At 38.4% G+C, this 19,502-nt stretch overlaps 1 protein-coding gene across 1 annotated transcript in view; it reads right to left on the bottom strand.

The window, feature by feature from the left end:
• Positions 1-19,502, bottom strand: part of HECW2 (HECT, C2 and WW domain containing E3 ubiquitin protein ligase 2) — a 114,205-nt gene that overhangs the window by 41,956 nt on the left and 52,747 nt on the right. The window contains exons 5-11 of the mRNA XM_075711711.1: positions 18,052-18,221; positions 15,374-15,516; positions 11,722-11,822; positions 8,859-10,199; positions 7,394-7,489; positions 3,336-3,486; positions 2,861-2,964 (exon numbers count right to left, since the gene is read on the bottom strand). Of these exons, the coding sequence (XP_075567826.1) occupies positions 2,861-2,964; positions 3,336-3,486; positions 7,394-7,489; positions 8,859-10,199; positions 11,722-11,822; positions 15,374-15,516; positions 18,052-18,221 (2,106 nt within the window). The remainder of the gene's footprint in view (positions 1-2,860; positions 2,965-3,335; positions 3,487-7,393; positions 7,490-8,858; positions 10,200-11,721; positions 11,823-15,373; positions 15,517-18,051; positions 18,222-19,502) is intronic.

The following is a 19,502-nucleotide window of genomic DNA, read 5'->3' as shown; positions in this document are numbered from 1 at the left end:
CAGCACTGAATTTCCTGAAAATACCAAAATTTTAGTTTAGTAACTTTTACTTGTTCCTTTTGGTGAACAATCATTAAAAAAAAAAACAAACCATCACGTCCAATTATTTGGGTTACCAAACATGTGCCTGTGTACAAGACGCAAGAAGGTCCCTGTGGCACGCCTACATTGCTATACTGTAGCTGTATGCAGATAAGTTATTTTTTAAATGCTAACTAATGGATATAAAAGTCATTGTACACTTAAAAATGTTTCATTCCTCCTTTAAAAAAAACCCAACAAATCACTGCCATTAACACAGCCCCAATCCTGATACAGTATTTAAGCGGTTTACGTAAGTAAGAAACAGGTTGCCAAGGAAGTACCTTTCAAGTTTCAACTTTCAATAAACATTTGGGTCTTCTCCTAGCAACTGTACAAGTGCACTGATTTTTCAACAGTACCAGGAAGTGAAAATATATTACAAGTGGTATCTGCTACGATGCTAAAACTGTTCCCCCCAATTATCTTTGAAAATCAACAGGATATTTGAATGCATATTTTAATGTAAATGAAAAATTGCAAATTCAGATTGGGTCTGCAGTGATTTTACTCTAAAATGTATGCCATCTTCTACATTTCAGAGTTTCTTTCTTTTACATATTGCAGTACTTACACACTTCCCCATCAAATGAACATTAATCATGTAGAACACAGCTACCATGGATATAAAAGAACAATAACCCACAGGCAGAGAAAGGACATGAGAAGCAGTGAATAAGACTCTAAGCTGAGGGAAAAGTAAGAAAAAAAATTAAAAAAGAGGAAAAGAACAAAGAGAGAAATTCTAAATATGGATGGGTAAATGTTATGGAAAAAAGGGAATGGGGAAAACAAAGGGAGCACAGCTAAATCACAAGTTCTACAATGACTTGAAACTCAAGAAAGGGTGTCATTACTTGAGTATTAGATTAATTTAGGAAAGAGTATTATGAGAGAATATCAAGAGCATCTAGAGACAAAGCCAAAGCATGTAATAACACACAACTATGCAAGGGACTGGATGGGTAACAAACTAACTTTATAAATGTATTAGTAAATTAGTAGTAGGAAGATGACCAAGGAGAGAACCACTTAGTGAGAAGAAAAACTAGTAATGATGCTTAGAGCTCATTAAAAAAGATCTTTCCGTCTGTCTTCATTCAAAAAGATAACACCAACCAGACAACCAGAAGAAATAAAAAACAGGAGAAGAAAGAGAATTTTCTACTTAGGCTAGAATAGGTAAAGAGCGGGTTAAAGACTGTGGTGCAAATCAGAGATTTTCAAACCCTTTGGGCTTGATCGAGTATACTTTAACACACTTCAGAAACTAGGTGAAGCAATCTCAGAGACACTGGTGGTTATTTCGGAGGTCTGAAGGAGTTCTCAGAAGAAAAGGGATAAATATATCCATTTTTAAGAACAGGTATAAAAAGGATGAAGGAAACTATAGATGAGTTGACATTTTCTATTCTCAGACACATGAACTAATTGTCAAACTACTTAAAGCAACAAGAAGACAGCAAGGTGGAGAAACACAAATAACCAGGATTTCTGAAGAATGAATCATAGCAAACTAACCAAGTTATTTTCTACTACTCGAGTGGTGTAAAGGCCACATATTTTGATGTTAATAAGGGCTTTAATACTTTTTACATGATACTCCCAGAATCATGTTGGGGGAGAAAATTACCTGAAACAGATGAAACCACCTGGAGAGGGGTTGGCAGCAGTTTGCAAAAACGTACTATAGAGCAGTTATGATTTATGTCAAACAAAAAGAGTACACCAAATGATGTTTCACTGAGATCTGTCTGGCTTTGGTCCTATTCATTATTTCTATTAATGACTTGATAGGGAGGACAGAACTTGCTCCAACTAGGAGGTGCTGCAGTGCTTGGACAGCAGGATGGACAAGATTCAAAACCATAGTGACACATTAGAAAAGTGCAAAGACTTGTGTGCAGGTAGGGATAATCAACTGCAAAAACACCAGATGAAAACCAGACATCTGTACCAAAGGTCTGCACACAAGGATCTGGACCTGATTTTAGCAGATCAAAGACTGGACACTGGTGGTTAGTGTCAAACTATCAGGAAAAAAGTAATAATTATGCAGGAATGTACAAGGAGTGTTGTACATAAGACACGTGACATTTCCGCAGTCTCTTCAGTACCGCAGAGTCATAGCTTTATTTAATTTTCTCAGGAGCTGCAAACCAACTGAAGACAATCCTGAGCAGGCCAACAAAATAACTGGAGACCTAAAAACATAAGCCATGAGGAAAGACTAGGAGGTAACAGTTTTAAGAATATGTTGCAAGAGAAACGGTATGAGTAGACTGTCTAAAAAAGTTACAGAATGTCCATCAACTGGAGAACATGTTATAAGAACACATCAGATAGCATTTGCCAAGTGTGGTTTAGGTACAGCTCATCCTATCTATCTTCAGCACGGAGATAAAGCCGATGACTGCCCAAAGTCCTTTCTAGTCCTACATTCTACCATTTCAAAATGCAGTAGCAGATTCAAAGTATTTGTAACCAAGACCACACGATTTTATACTTTTTCACTGCAAACGTCCTGCCTATATTTTTACCCAGTCAGGTACTGACAGAAAAATGCTCCGAATCTCACATTTACCTCTTCAGCGTCTTGAACAGGCTGAGCCGTAATCTTCAAAAACTAGACAGCAATGAAAACAAATGGTTTCATTTTCACCAAGACTTTCAGGGGCAGAAGTTAGGTTCTGCCTTATGCCACTCTCATTAAATCATCTACGAGTTGAGTGCTCCCTTTAGAAAGAGGAAAAAAACACTTTTTTTTTTTTTTTTTAACCTGCATTAGAATGGTGAAAGTCAGTTTCCTCTCCAGCTCCATCCACGGCATTTGTATGCTCTTCAGGCCTGTCGTTAGTCATGGTTCTTCGGATGCTCTGGTACCTAGGGTTAGAAAACTGGACTTTATATATAGTATATGGCAACTATGACCCAATTATGGCTCCAAGGGAGCTTGCCCGTCTTTTCTGCATTGCAGGTTAATATACACTGACCTCTAATTTCTGCATTAATAGCCTTTTGGATTTCTGAAAACCATTATCAGATTTTTTTTTTTTTAGCCACATAGCTTATGAACGCAGGTGTAATGCAAAAGCCCTAGAAGCCCACATGCAAATTAAAACAACAGCCACATAAAAATAAATACATATGGCCAGCTGCAGGAGCAACTGTGACCCTGTCTTCATACTCAGTCTTACAATGGTGAATGCAGTTTTGCAAGCACACAATTCACAAACAACAAGGGTAATTCTTACCGGCGATTCAGCTGTTCCATTTGCTGTATGGAATTTGACCTCTGGAGAATCTGTGGGGCTGGGGGAGCTGTGGGTCGCTGCCATGTTGTTGTCCTGTTTACGTGGTCCACATAAAAAATCCGTCCATGGCTGTCAATTCGAGCCTCCCAGTCTAAGTAGCAATAAAACACTGTGAACTATGGAGGGCTTGGGGTTTATTTATTTAATAACTGAATCTATTGTTCCAAGTTTCTATTTCTCTTTTACAGGATGACTTCAGCACAGAACTTTCTTACTGAACGGTTAAGAGATATGGCTTTTCCCTATTTTATCCCATAAATCAAATTCCCCACTGTAGTTCAGGTTCTGTGGAATCTATACCTAATCATTTCTATTCCTTTCTCTATTCTATTTCTCACCAACCAGTAACTGTCCCGGGGGGGGTGGGGGGGAAGTATCAGGATACTCAGTCTAATTCTCTTGGACTGAAGTAATTCAAGATCCTATCCCTGAGGGTTACTTCCAGTGCAAAAGGCCAATGGATAAGTACCAAAAGCCTTGCAAAGCTTGACACCCATCATTGCTTTTCCCCAGCTAGTAGTAACAGTAATAAAACAGATCCCAGTGTTCTCTCTGGGTTACATGTAGCTATGTTAAAGGTAAGCAGACCTGCCAGAGGAGATGGACAATTATAATAATCAAACTCCTTCATATATTAAATGCATGTTCCAGAATTGCCGATTCTGCAAATATCATAGCAAATTCAACTTGTGCAAGCATAACTATAATGCTGCCCACTGGTTTTGCAACACAAGCTACAGACAATGTTAGAAGTCTAGACCATGGAGACACACCAGGGGAGCAGAGATGAAGGCTCTGGGGGACCACGTAATAATAAGAAAAAATACTAAGATATTTTATATGCAGAAACAGAGATGCCTGATTCTTGGGCACTGGCAACTGCAGAAAACGTGCACACCATTTAGCATGTCAGTTGAAAAACAGTCTGTGAGAGCTCAGAAGGTTTCTAGAATGGATTTTCTGTATTGCAAGTCTAGGTGGAAACATCAGTCACTGCAGTAACATTTTAAAAAACACTGGCAAGCAACCAATCCTAAATGACTGCTGCTCCGTGAGGAAAGAGGCCATAAAAATGTCTTGACAGAAGAGAAGGAGACCTAAATTCTACTGTAAAGTATTTAATACTGACAGCCTTAAAACCTCAGGCTTTGTTACTGTATGAGTACTACGACCTCTGTCAACTCTTGGAGGCAGCCAAGTGGCTCGCTGTATCACACTGTAGGGCCTGAGCTGACTTGCAAAGAGCAAGGAAAGGCAGCTTTTGAGATAAATTCATTCTGTCATCTCCACACAACAGCTGTGTATTTTAGTTGGTCACAATGCAAATTACTATTCCATCCTTATGATGCACAATCAAAATAGCCTATTAGTGTTTAAGGCATTTCTAGTGTGAACAAGAGCTACATAGGAAAGTAAGCTCTGAGGAAGAAAAGAAAAAGCAGCACAATAGCACAGGAACAAAAAGAACTTTTTAAGGAACATATTTCAATTCCAGGAGAAAAAAATCAAAAGTTTTGTATTATACTGTAAATTTAAAATACAAGTTTAAAAATAAACAAAATTACATCTACACAATGCTTATGGTGTAATCACTGTATTTGCTATTCAAAATATAACACATTTGAAAGTTATTAAAACAAAATTTCATTTATATCTCAAAAAAGCAAACGGAAACATTTCAACATTCTCTGAAAAATGTTTCCATTTCTTAAAAAGAAAGAAGATTGAAACAGATGTTCCTGGGCAAAGTTCCCATTTCAAAAAAGTAGTATCTCCTGATGAAATAAAAATACTCAAAATTTTTAACCCGAGTTTGTAAACAAAACAAAACACAGTCATATTTTGGGAAAGACAGACTTGTTCATTGGGGGTGGGGGGAACACGACACCAAACCAGTTTAAAGTTGTGAATTCATTATTCTGCTTAAATGTCAAACCTTAAACCACTGTATAACAGCTGAGATTTTTCTTGTGGTGATTGTATATCCAATTCTGACACACCATCATAATTTCTGTAATGTGGTCTTGTAGAAGAAAAGCATTTTTGCCTGCATTCAATTTTAAATACAAAAGTTTAAACCTTTGGGCAATGGCTTCTAAAGTAAGGCACCTGCATCAGTGTCATGATGGACAAGGATGTTTTCCATTAGTCAAATCATTGTCAGTCAAATGTGTTACAAATAACTTAGCTTGCTGAATTGCAAAACTGTAATTCACCAAGGTTGCGTGGTCAAGCTTATGTGTTGATTTTTCCCTAGGAATGTAGGAACTGGAGCATAATGTTGCATGTTATAGGCAGAAATACTAGATAAATATTTAAATTCTTTCTCTTGTTCTTTAACTTAACCTACACACAACTGAAAGAAATACACCTATTTTTCTTTCTTAGTTTCAGATTCTGGTGAAACAACAAATAGAACACAACCCAAATTAAAAAGAAATTACAAAGAAATTACAGCTTATAACTCAAAATCGTATTCTCAATGTTTTCTCTAATTTTTCACTATTAAAATATTAAAAGTGTTACATATCCGAAAGTGGAGCTTTGGAGAGAAGAACTGAACTTAGGCAACAATTAGTAGCTAAGATTTTATTCACATTAGCAAATGAATGATCTACATAAAGATTACATTGGGGTTTGATTGTAAAGGGGCAATGTATATATGCATGCCCACGCATGACTCTGTAAAATCCCAGCAAATGTTGGAAGTGTTAGAATACCACACAGCCAAACCTTTTCTATTAACATTCCAATAGTTTTTCCAAGTAGTTATTGTAGTGTATAGTTTGCTTCTGAAACACAAAAAGCAATCTATGTATAAACCACGGTACTATAAAAGCTATCTCTATGCATTTTTCATTTATTACACTGAGCTCTCAGTATTTGCCGTAATGTCCTCTATCTTTTTCAGTACAAGAAGTGATAAAAATGCAACTGAAATATATGTCTCCCAGGCACAATTTTGTAAAAAATAATACTGGTTTACTGAGGTAGCAGTTAATTAACTTTAGGATCTGCACGCAGGACTGATTTGTTGTATGCACTGATTGTAAGAGAAGCAGCAGGGAGCAAAATCTTCTCATCACCCTGGCCTTCCAATACATAGTTATATCTGTGTTCTGCTATCAGGCTCCTTCCAGTTACCCTCTCCAATTACAGAGCACACACAGTCCCATTCCATACTGTGAAATAAGGATCTATTCATTTTACACTAAATATCTGAATTCCTGACTCCTTTAAAGTAACAGAGCTTTGCCATGTCTTCAGTGGGTCTGAATTTAACTTTTTCCTTTTTTGTTTTAAAGTAATGTTTGCCTATTAGCTGTGTACATTTTTTTGTCCTTTCTCCTTTCTTTAAATATCTAATACTGAATACATTTTCACTGCTCTGTGTTTAAGCAAGTGAATCAGTCCAACAATTGGGAGCAATGCATTTTTCATATGCATTAGAGAAATTACAATTTATTTGCCAATTTACAGTCATCTAACTGTTGCTTAATACCCAGGTTTACTTTAATTCAAAAAGTCTTCCCACTGCCTCAAAAAATGCAAGGAAAACACAGACACCTTTCACATAATCTACAGAGATTAAAGATGTCATATATTTATTTGCAAATCATCACCACACAAGAAGTGTTCCGAGATTTCAGAGTGCTTGACACCTTTCCCTCCAAGTGCCTCACATAGCATATCACCTCACCTCCCTACCCATGTGTACTGCATACTGAAAAGGCAGCACCGTGCCTTCCTACTTCTCTGCAAATGTCACTTAGCAAGTCTGTATACATCAGGTATGATTAGCATAACACATCCTGATAGTTTGCAGACTAAGCACAATGCCTTTTACAAAACAGCACTAGACTTCATTGTCATCACTCCTCACTTAGAACTTCTCAGCTGTTCATTCTCAGTTCTCACATGTAAAACAGAAATGTAATGAGATCTCCGTAATGAGATCCAGGCAGCCTATCCCCCAATTAAAGTATGAAGAACCTCACTTGGTGGTAGAGCTTCATCCACTCTCTGGTACCGGCTGACATCTTGACGTACCGAAGGCAGCGACCTCAAGGGCTGATGGCCATTGGCTTGAGAACCTGGAATCAAAATGCCCACAAATTATTTTTTCAGTCAATGTGGGGAAGCCCTAGAGTTGCCTCTAAAGTAAACAAGATATGCTAAAGCTTCTGCAGGACTACGATATTTTAGGATATATCTAACAGTCATCTATTTTTGGGAGCAAAACAAGTTATGTCTACAGTTCTGGGTAAGTTATTTCTCTGGGATGCGCTGCAGTCCTGGTCTTGAAAATGTCACCTCTTGGGATGTGCCACATCCACCTGTAACCAGTGGAATCCAAGGCACAGAAACAACAACGTGTGCCAGAGCCGTATCCCAGCAAGGAACAAGGACAAAGCTTCACCTGGCCACCACAGAAACCTGCTGTAAGAGTGGGAGGTGAAACTGTCCATTGACCTTCATTGCTGCAGCAATGCAAAACACAGTGCAACCTGACACCTAATAAAGAGTCCCAAACATCTAGAAAATTACGTAACAGAACACATTGACAGTATTTGAAATAAATACCCAAATTATTCTTTCCAAATCAAAGAGCTGTTTATGAAGAGATTAATAGATCGCAAAACTTTGGAAATGTTATGAAAAAGACACATTCAGAAATCCAGTTTGAACGCACCCACTTGATTAGATCCACTTCAATCCCTGAAGAAACTGAATGGATAATCCACTGTGAAATGTGCTTGGAAACAACCCGTTAGAGACACATTTCTATGTTCAGTGATTTTAGTGAGACACAAAGTTCTCAACTGTTAAAATAATTTTACATTTGGCAACATTTTCACAGTGTTAACTTGAGTAACACATTCCTCTCCTCTGATGGTTCCAGCTGTGCTAGAATGTGTCTACACAGATAAGGGACTGGGAAAGGGAAGATAAACAGCCTGAAGTGTGACTAAGAAACAATCCCCCCCCCCCTTTCTTTTCATTATCCTTATGTTTTAATGCTAATATATGCGTATATTTTCTTCCCCCGATAAACACGCCAAAGAGAAGACCCAAATATAAATTCTAGTTTGCATTTCATAGTTTGGGGATTATTTCTCCCCTATTACCATTTTGATTAGCAAGCAGGGTAATATTGTGGAATTCTTTCCTCCTCTTCATCCTCCTTCTCATTACTCTCTCAAGAACTAAAATCTCAAGAACTAAAATATATCCAGTTTCAAAATAAACATGTCTTGAATATTTCAGTTTTGATTTTTTGTTAAATCAAAAACCCCAAGTCTCTTGAAAAAGGGAATAAATCTCAAAGGAACAAAAAAAAACCCATCTTGAAAGCTAATGAAATTGAGAAATGAAGATCTTTATTTTCAGATGTTAATTTTTTAAATAGTTTTTACTGGCTGCAGAAAGGTCACCTCAGAATGTGCCTCCTGCAGTTATTACCTCCAGTAGCTCCTTCAACCTGTGCTGTGGCACCTTCACAAGCTGCTTGGGCTCCTTCAGTTTCTTCATCCTGAGACTGACTATTGGCAGCTGCCGCCTGCAGGCTTCTTCTTCTTTGCCAGATTTCTTCTGCTTCCTCTTGGTCTTGTAATTCACCTGCCTCAGCCTCCAGTACTTGCTCCAGAGGTAACTGTACCGCAGGTAGAGAACCAGAAGCACTTGCAGAGTCCTGCGTTTCAGCACCTGGCTCAATTCTAGCTGCATCAGTGGCACAAGCTCCCTCTTCCTCCTCCTGAGAAGAAAAGGCTGGAGTCTCAGGAAACCTGGCACTTTCAAAAGAAGAACACCGCATTTCAACTGAGGAACGTCGCACAGTCGCGCTTTCATTGCAAGAACTGTCTGCCCCTTCCACATCACTCTCCCCTTCTGGCCGGGTACTAGCCTCACTGACACTTTCCGTGCGAGCAGGATCACTCTGCTCGGTTTCTGATGACATCTGGGAAGGTTCAGACCCTTGATCAATGGATTCCGTTTCACTAACACCCCTTCTGCTCCCGGCAGCAGCACTGACAGCTCCTGCGTCCGTACTGCTAGGAGCCTGCTCTGCCTCCTGATCGGCACACGACTCACTGCCAGCCTGGTCTGCTGGTGCTTCACTTTGAGAACCTTGCAGGCTTTCACCTCCTGCTAACTGTGATCGTGGAAGCTCTGGGAGAGTCTCTTGCTGGTCATCAGTTGATGGCAAAGGAACTTCAGAGGCTGAAGCGTTTTCATTCTCTGCAGGCCCTTGCATTACCTGATCTGATGAGTAACTTAAACCATTTCTTTCAACATTTCTTGTAGCACCATTAAGCATTACCAAACCACCATCGTCTTCCAAGGAAGACTGAAAACCCAGGTCTTGATGTAGCTCATGCTCCTCTTCATCTGAGTCAATGTGAAGCATAGCATTAAGTCTTGTGTCAGTAGGGAAGCTACTCCTCAGTTTTGGGGAGGCTCCACGCGGACGCTCACCACAGGCAGATGTCCCGGGTCTGGGATGATTATTGTGTTCTATTGCATCCAGATAGTCATTTAGTGAGTCCTGGCGACCTCTGGTAGGCGATGATCTTGAAGCACCAGAGGTCAAATCATCCTGGTCCGTTTCCAGAGTTGTACTAGTCCTTAAAGGGTGTCTCAGGATTGCTTCTCCAGAAGATTCCTCGAGGACTGGACCATTGGAACACACTGTGGATGTATCGTGATGTCCTGCTGGCATGTCCTCATCATCTGAAGGGCTCCCCAGGTCTCCGTTTACAGAGTTCACTCCTAGCAAAGTGCCAACTGTTTCTGGTGAAGCATCTGCAGAGACATGAAGACTGAACGTGAAACACAATGCAGCAACAGACAGTTCATTCTACTTTGTCTGCACCACAGAAGATCACAGAAGTGATATAAAAATACACACCTTTCAAGATATTTGCTTATTTTAATCAGACAACTAAGGGAAGAAAATACAATTAAAACAATAGAGGCATCTACAGTGTTGTAACAGCAATTACAGAATTTTCTCTGTATAAGTCTATACTATTTCATAGCATATAGAAAATTTAAGGGGTGTGAAGCATGACTTTAAAGGACTCCCATTTTGCTTTCGAAAGACAGAGCACTGCCAAGCATCTTGCCAAACTGCCAGTAAAACCAGCCTCACCAAGGAACCAGTTTTCTACAGCGTATCTCTCATATCCAAAAGTAGGATTTACACAAAGCCAGTCACTGACACCAGTTGTCTATACCATTAACAGCATGCAAACCAGCATCTGAGATCGCATGAGGAGTCACAAATTGTGTACAGATACACAACATATATTTTGAGTTAATTTATAGGACTTTTCCACTGTAAAGAATGGGAATCTACCTAAGTAAAGTTCATGAGATATTAGGTATGCCATGGTAACACATACAAAAGGGAAATGAAAATAAGCCGTCTCATTTGAGAGATAAGATGGTAATGCCCCACAGAGGAATTAAAAGGCACAGAGCTGAATAATCCAGATGTGTCTGTAAACGTCTGCAAAAAACTTAACAGTGAAGTCTGTGAACTAGAGTGCCTGTCAACAAACAGGACTGAAGACAAGGATTTTTTTTAATGGTGACAGAGCAAAAATAATAATGAGATACAGGACTACATGGCTACGAAAAAAGGCGAGAAGGTGGTATCAAGTTAAAAGATAGCGCAATATCTCACTACCAAAGAGATTATACCAAATCTAATGAAGGAGAATCTAAGATGATAAACATGTAAATAGATACATATGATGTGATAAACATGAAACTGTACCAGCCATGTTCTGCTAGCTGCCTTCAGAACAGGAAAAAAGGGAAATAAAAGAATTGCTAACAGAAGCATGTATTCTCCGAACTGTAACAGATATTCTTGGTTCTAAGGACAGAGTCCTGTAAAAGGGGGAAAGGACAGAGTGATCTGCATGTACACTAGCAGAGGAGGAGAGCACAGGTGGAATCTTACTTGCAACTGCTTATCTCAGCCAAAGGTGTTACAGAGTGAAGATGTTACAGAGTGAAGAGAAACAATGAATTTGATTACCCAATCTATCCCATAAAATGAGACTCATAAGCAGATTCATTTAAAATCTATCTGACAAAATAGGAAAACAATACACTAAGTGCTGGTGTATTGGAATTACCATCTCCAAAGCAGTACATGACATATTAAACTTCGAATCCCAATAGAAAAATCTGCGATAGAGGCACTGTACACAAATAAGAAAGTACATAATCACAGAAAATCCTAGAAATAGAAAAACATGGCAATTCTCTCCATACATCTATCTGGAGATCCAGATCACTGACAAATTCTCACCTTCGTGAACAGAAGACGTGATTTCCACTTTGAATTGGAGATATCCACTTACATGATCAGCTGGGAGCCTTCTGCCAAGATTATAGCTGAGAACCTGGTCTCTGCAAAAACAAAGATATTGCAGGTTTTTACAATTTTAACTAGTTTTGTTCTTCCAGGATTTTGTATCAGAGGCTTTTATCAGGTAAGAGTCAGCGTGGTAGAATGTAATTTCTATTAGAATCTTAAAATCAGTCACATACTCTGGCTTGTATGGAAAAGCATAAGCACCAACAATGGTGTAAAATACCTTTAGTTAACGGATAAAACAGTCTAACAGACTACTTTTGATCATTTCAAAATACAGATTGTGCTCCAGCAATTCTTACACATCCCTAAATCTCTTCTTAAGCCCTAAAGAAATCAAACTGCAAAAGAACCCCTTTTCCCTAACCTCCCCCTTTCCCCAAACCAAAATATGTTTTATAATTAACAAAACCTTCCATTTTTTAAAACCTTCTGCCCCCTTGTGGCTTTTTCATATGTACAAAATTCCCAGCTAGTTTCTTCACATTTTAGTTCTCATTCATTAAAGCACTTCTGTGTTCCTATTTAGAAAAGCTATTAAGGCTCAGATTTAACTTCAAATACATTCTTAAGGATTATTGAATTCAGTGGGACTCAGACTTGATTAAGCACTTGTATCAGCTTGAGAGTTAGGATCAGATCCTAGGCTGTATGTTCTTATTAGGAACAGCCAGAATTCACAGCCCCAGCCCCCTCAGCACAGCTGGGACAGCTGAAGGGAGAGGAGGGGGCTGCTGAAAACCTCCACAGGAAATTAATCGCTATTTATGCAAATAAATTTATACTAGTATAAACACCTCTCCCTTAGTGGGAGCACTCTTACTGCAATATGAGTGACAGACTAAAATGAATACAAGGTCATTACTGAAATAAGCTGCAGCAGTTTGCATCCAAAAATTAACTTCTAGCAAAAAAAAAAGGCTTGAGCGGACAATGTAAGGCAAAGCAGCCTCCCCATGTTGCTCTATGGGCCTCAGTACATCAAATTATTATAGTAGTGTCTCCAGCATCTGTCACAGATTCATCACTCTGTACTCCAATTACAATTCTCAGCTAGACTTGGGGTGTCCTCAGAATATTGCCATTTGAGATTTCTACAGTTTTTGCATAAGGTTTATATTACTCTAGGCCATTCAAGATTAGAGAAAGCCACGACGTTAGTAATGTCTGCTCTGTATTCAGTTGAATCAATACTAGATGATTCTCATGCTCATTTATCATATTTTCCATTAAATTTAAAGCCACGGCCATTTTGTTGCACAAACTTGTGAGCTACACCAACAGCTAAAAGTGGGGCAGAATTTTAGTGCAGTCTGTCTAAAAACAGCTGGTTCTGGACTTCACCTTTTCATTCAGAAATACTGATCATTAATACAGGGGCGGGCAAGTTAAGCATATGGTGTACTGTAAGTCCTTGGACTTTGTTCATGTAATTTTTCAAGTTCACATGTTAACCTAATAGAGGATTTCAATTGTCCTTGACATCACCAAAATGAAAAAGAAGAAAGTGAAGATGTTTTAGTTGCTTGACTGAAAACAAAATAAAAGAGAATTAGCAGTTGATTGTACGTTTGGTGCATTTCTACTTCACATCTATACTAACCATTCCTTTCCTTCACAAAACTTATGGTGAAATGTTGTCTGTCTTTACAGTGTCTAGGAAAAAGGAACTCTGACAACTGATTGGCATGCAAAAACTGTAAATGGACAAATAAACTACAGATGAAGAGGCAAAAATGTCTGCAAGACTGATTAATGTCAGTTCTCACAGCAGTATGGCAAAACCAAACTGAATACTTACCTATATTCTTGCTACATATTTATTATACAGCCCTTCCTTTCCTAAAAAGATTTGATATATTAAATATACAGAACTGAAGTATGGAGAAGAAAACAGAAAATGTCTTCCAGCATATCAGTTTGAAAAAACAAGAACTGATGAACACAGCAAACAGGTAATTTACAGACCTCACAGCACTAAGAACCCCAGAGCAGAAAAACATTTTGGGGTTTAGCATGGAAATGAACACCCTGAACTAGGTTTTGAAACCAGTCTGTATCACGGTGCTATTTTTGAGTGTCTAGCAGTGTGCAAATTTATTAGAAAAAGCTTCTTGCTCAACTTATCACAATTTTTTGAAACTCAAAGATGAAGCATTTCTTAGAAAAGTTAGATTGTGTATACATCTGAACTGCTCTTGGATACCACAACAAAACAAATGGGAAGGCTTTTTTTTTTGTTAAATAAATTCTGTATCAGAAGACATCATCAACATTTTAAGCTACTCTTCCAACTCTATTCTTACTTTACTTACCAGTGTAACTGCCACTTTGGAAACTTAAAGCTGAAAACTTTTTTCAAACTGAATTTGATTTTCTCCATCTATGCAACTTGTTACTGTGATGGGAAAATCTGTGAAAGAGGAAGCCAGTCATTTATATCCTGCTTTCTGTGCAAAAGCGTGATGATACTGCCATGCCCTTAAACTTTCAGGGAAGAATATACACGTTTTTCACCATCATTCCTCATGGGCCTCATCCAGTGGCCTTTTAAAGTTAAAGGAGACACATTAACTTTAGCAGACTGAGTTAGGTCCTATACAAAACGCTTGAATTATTCAGTTCCTCCCATTGTCTTTCAAGGAATTATTTTTTCTAATTTGTCAAATATAGCATATATATGTAAAAAGATACTAACAAAATAATATACTCTACAATTACTGCTCTGTTTTAAGTGTAAAATTATATTTTTGCACACACCAGTGCATCTCTTGCAGACCTCCAGACATTTGCTTCACACCTGCAATGCATCACTGCCTAATTACCAAGTCTCAGGCTCTTCTCAGTGCATATGGTTGTACGAAGGCCTCATTGGTTCATTCACTTGACTATGTTATGGTCCCCTCCAGTAACCATCATCAAGTATAAAACATCTTAAAAGTTTCTAAGTGACTTGCGTCTTTATACCGTAGCAGTTAGCTATCAAAAAATGAACAGAAATTTTTTAAAATAGCACAACAGGTGAATTTTGAGTCCCATCAGTGCGCTATTCATAGCAAAAGGCAATTTTAATTGTGTAGTACCACCAGCACCCTGAAAAATAAGGAGTCACAGCCTTGCAGTTCTGGCTAATTAGCTGAACAGATATTAAATCTCTGATTATTAAACTGACAATTAAAAATACTTGAACTGCAAAAGAAATGAGACAATGAAATCTGCTTCTTCTAAAAAATTTGCACACGATCACATAGTATTGTGATAACGCCTTGCTTCTTGACTAGCTAGCCAGAGGGTAACATTTTTTGTGAGGGTAACATTTTTTGTGTAAAGAAATTAAGCTGAAAACAAATTATAGACACACATATACACAAACATGGGTACAGGTATTCAGAACAGGGTTTGAAACACTGACATCTTCCAGTCAGGCAATAAGGCTATTAAAATTTCTGCTAAATGTCTTACTACAGATGCAGTAGGAATTTGCTGGTCTGTGCCAGGAAGCCAGAAAGGCTGCTCTGAGCCAGTATCCTAGATGCTGAGTCTCCCTGATCAACAAAAGTTAGCACTAAGAAATGTATTAATTTACCCAATTGCATGTCTCTCCAGTAGTCTCTGAACTGGTATGGTTAACTTCCCAAGAAAGCGCTTGATGATCGGACGACTCTTGGCAAATTTGTCTTTAACCTCAATTTCCAGGACATCTGTTAGAAGTGCAACAAAAGAATATTTCTGGAAGGAAAGAACATATTTGACACCATATCAATACACCTTTATGCAGAAAGTATGTACATAATTACTACTAGTGTGCAGTGAACTCCAAAAGCAATGATTGATGACAGCAGTTTCCATATTGCAAAATAATGTCAGCATCATTTATTAAGCACTGTATTTTTGCATAGGTAACTAGCCTCTCAGGAAACCTATGCCCTTTCACTGTTCTTTGAAAATAATTGCTCAGTAAGAAACTGCACTGGATAAAAGCACTTTTGTGGTCTACGTCAGAAAGGAGAAAGCAATGTATCCTAGTGCTTGCTTCAATTTGGAGAGTAGAAAGCAAAAAGAGAACCGTATTCTACCAGGTTATGGAAGAGTAGCCAGGTCAACACAGGAGGAAGGAGGAAAGCATCTCACTCTAGGCTGTGCTTAGAGAACTTCCCTTCCAACACGATGTTTTGGATTCATTTTTTGTATGCATGACAAGAAGTGAAAAGGGCAACATGTATACATTATTTTCAGCAGCATTGTAACTGAAACAGGAGAATTTTCTACAGATTTTTGCCCCAAAGTTCATAAATCTTCTCAGCAAGCTCCAACAGAACCTTCTTCTGCACTTGGGGCCTTTAAACAACATGGTGCTAATTTATAAAAGATCAGTCTTCCACCGTTCCCTATGAGGGAACACTATCACAGTTACTCTCTTCAGCCTAACATCAATTTTCATGCAGTTTATGAATACTTCATCTTTGAGATCTGTGCTGCTTTGTCAAGTCTGCCTGAAGATGGCCAAAAGATTCAAAAGTGGTACAGGGCAAATATATGAGCAGGCATGTTGGCAGACACACACACATACACACAGTGTGGTAACAAATTCCCTTAGGAAAGCAAGCTTAGGAACCTAAGATTTTTATTTTTCCTCTAGATTTTAAGATATTTCAAATAAACAAACAAAAATGTATGGTATAACCTACTCAGAAAAGCTGAGATCATCTGGTTGTACTTTTTACTATCTGCCATCTTTAAGACCTCTGAGCAAATCATAACCTGAGTACAATGCCTAATACGCATCTGGCTAGATAGCTAAAGATGTATTGAACAAGGAACAAAAGAAGGAACAACTCTTCAGTTCAGCTGTAGATATCAGCTAAATATACTCAAAACCAGCAATTAAATTGGGTCAGGAATAAAATCACTTTCTCATGCTGGGCAACTGTTGGAGCTGGGTTCCTGTGACGAACAGAACTTAAAAATTTGTCACCCTCAGTTTGCTATAAAATTGCAAGTTATTGTGCAGAAAGGATTAGATGTAAAACAGGATCCATTCTGCACCACTAGGACAGCATATGTAATGGGATCGTAAGCTGCTGTCATCCAAGAATTGCTACAGGGGAAGATAAAGCAGTTAAAGCAAGCTGATACAATGTTCACTGGTGCACGCACTGTCACCTTTCTAATAAGCTTCAAAACCAAGGAGAACTGGAGGAGAAAAAAGGGGAAAAATAAGAGTAGATCTTCTTTCTATCTACTGGATAGATGGATGGACAGACAGACAGATGAAGAATCAATTTAGAGATTAGAACTCTGATTTTTTTTTTTTTAGGATTTTAAGACTTCCACACATCCACAGTCTTTCCCACAAGCAAGCGCCCCAGAGCAGTACTAATGCTGGCCCCGCTCTGTTCTGCTTTCCTGCTTGTTTGGTTTGATTACGATTTGTGGGAACCTTTTCCAAAGTCCACTCAATTTTCCAGTCCTCCTAAAGAGCACGTTAACATTCATCAAACACAGTACAGGCATCTGCTCATTCGAAAACAGACGCAGATCAAGAATGCTGCTCACCAGTCCTGAAAGGGTTATGGACTTGTGTAAGTGTTTTCACCTTGTTTCCCACAAACATTTCTCTTCAAAGGCACAGCCTGGCTCTTCTGTGCTCAAAGACAGTTGTGGGACTGTCTTACCCAATATAAACACATCTGGAAAACTGGCTTCTGCCAAACGGCCTTTTTTTTCCGCCTTGCTGAGTGGTGCTGTAATGCCTTCCTGGGCTTTCCTTCCTACAGCAGTGCATACAGAGGCTACACCAAAGAGCATCCTCTCTGCCTGACAAAACTGAAAGCTTGCCACCTGCTATGCACAATGAGAATATCATTTCCAAATGAACAGTTGTTGCAATCACTGAGCAAAAATGCTGACTTATTGTACCTCTTCTTAAAGAGTTTCACAACATACAATCCATTTTAATTAATTCATTTTTGCAATTTCAAGAAATCTACAGGGCTGCTGGGTGAGTTTAACTCTTGTTAGCAGACAAGGGAATGAAAATCTCACAGCAGTGCAGCTTAAATACACAGCTTAAATATGCAGATGATAGCTGTTGCTATCCAACAACAGGGTTCCTAAAATTACTACAATTTCTGTGTCAGTTTAAATAACTAGCTACAAAATAAGCTCACAGCCCTCAGAGAGTAAGGACTAATACAGAAAGAGAAAATACAAGCCTGGTACACTGCATCAGCTGGCAGACAGCTCTCAAAAGGGATACATTACCTCTCTGTGCCAAACAGGATTAGTTGTGTTACTGATGATAGTCGACCTTCTTTCCTGGCCATGATGAGCAAATGTAGGAAATGTACTTTTCTTGCCTGGCTGAATGGACATCTTTAGATAAGGATCAGGGTTGAAGAACATGCCTTTTTTAAGTCCAACTGCTCTAATATCTATAAAGCAAAACAAGAAGGAAGGAAAAAGGAACTGAGTAAATTAAAGCTAGTTCACAAAGTAGCGCATTCCTAAAATATTACCCGGGAAATCAATTCACCATAAGCTACTAAATAAAGCAACTTAAAATTACTCATATGTTAACTGGATCCAGTGTACAGAGGACAGTTAAAGCAGGAAGTCAAGTGTTTTCCCAAGAGAATACAGGGAGGAAAAGTATCAACATTTACCTTTCAGCCTCCAGTCATTTGTAAAACAAAAAGCATGAACTTGTAACTCACCCACAAATGTTTTTCTCAGTAAGGTATTTCCAGACTTAAAAAGAAAAACCAAAACACACAAAAAAAACCCTCACACAGTAGTTGTTCTGTTTCTGGGAAAGGGGAAGGGGCTAAGATAAAAAACTGTATGGGAGGTAATGTAGTGAACTCTCACTTTCCCGAAGTTGAGACTTTGATAAACATAACTTCAAACACTCATTATCAAGGTTGCTCTGGACTGTGATGCACACTTTCTCTGAACTTAGAAGAAGATAACCTATCTCACATAAAAGGAGGCAGAGTTCTCTGAAAACGCTTCTTTCTTCCTAGGGAAACTTCAGTACTGCAGCCCTTGCAACTTGCAACAATAAATAATCACTTCCTCAGGTGCATATTCTCATGCCTAAGGACTTTAATGATAGTGCAAGCTTCAACAAGAACAAAAAGAAAGGTATTTTTTTATACAATACTAGATTTTAAATTTAACTGTAAAATATTTCTCTATTTAGGTTTGCTGAAGCACAAGATTTTTCTGTCTTTCTCCATTATGTACTCCAATATCACGCAAGCAGTCTTCATGACACTAATGCAACTGGCACATACATATTTAGATAAGCAGTTTATATATGCAGGCAAAATTCACTGCACTAAAATGAAATGCCACACCTGTGGATTCAGGGGAAAAAAAACCCCAAACCTACCCAAAGTTCAAAATTAAGCCGCACAGTAGAAATACCAGGAAATAAAGGGTAATGGCCTTTAAAAGCAACTTTGAACATGCAAAATGAGGAAATGAGCAACCAAAAAATGTTCTAGGAAATACTTTACAGACCTATCAGTCAACACAACTGTCAAAGTGAATTTAGGGGACAACTCAGGCTGACTCACAACCTCCTATTAAACACAACAGGTTTTTCACAACTCACAAAACAATTATTTTTATAGTACCTATGTGAGTTTATACAAGCTATCAGTTCTATCCCAGATAACTGCTGCAAGATCATTCGAAAAGCAGGGGTT

This window comes from Pelecanus crispus, chromosome 5, assembly GCF_030463565.1.
Source record: "Pelecanus crispus isolate bPelCri1 chromosome 5, bPelCri1.pri, whole genome shotgun sequence".
Lineage (NCBI taxonomy): Eukaryota > Metazoa > Chordata > Aves > Pelecaniformes > Pelecanidae > Pelecanus > Pelecanus crispus.
Note: the sequence above shows the minus strand (reverse complement) of the source record. Positions and strands in the feature narration are given on the sequence as shown.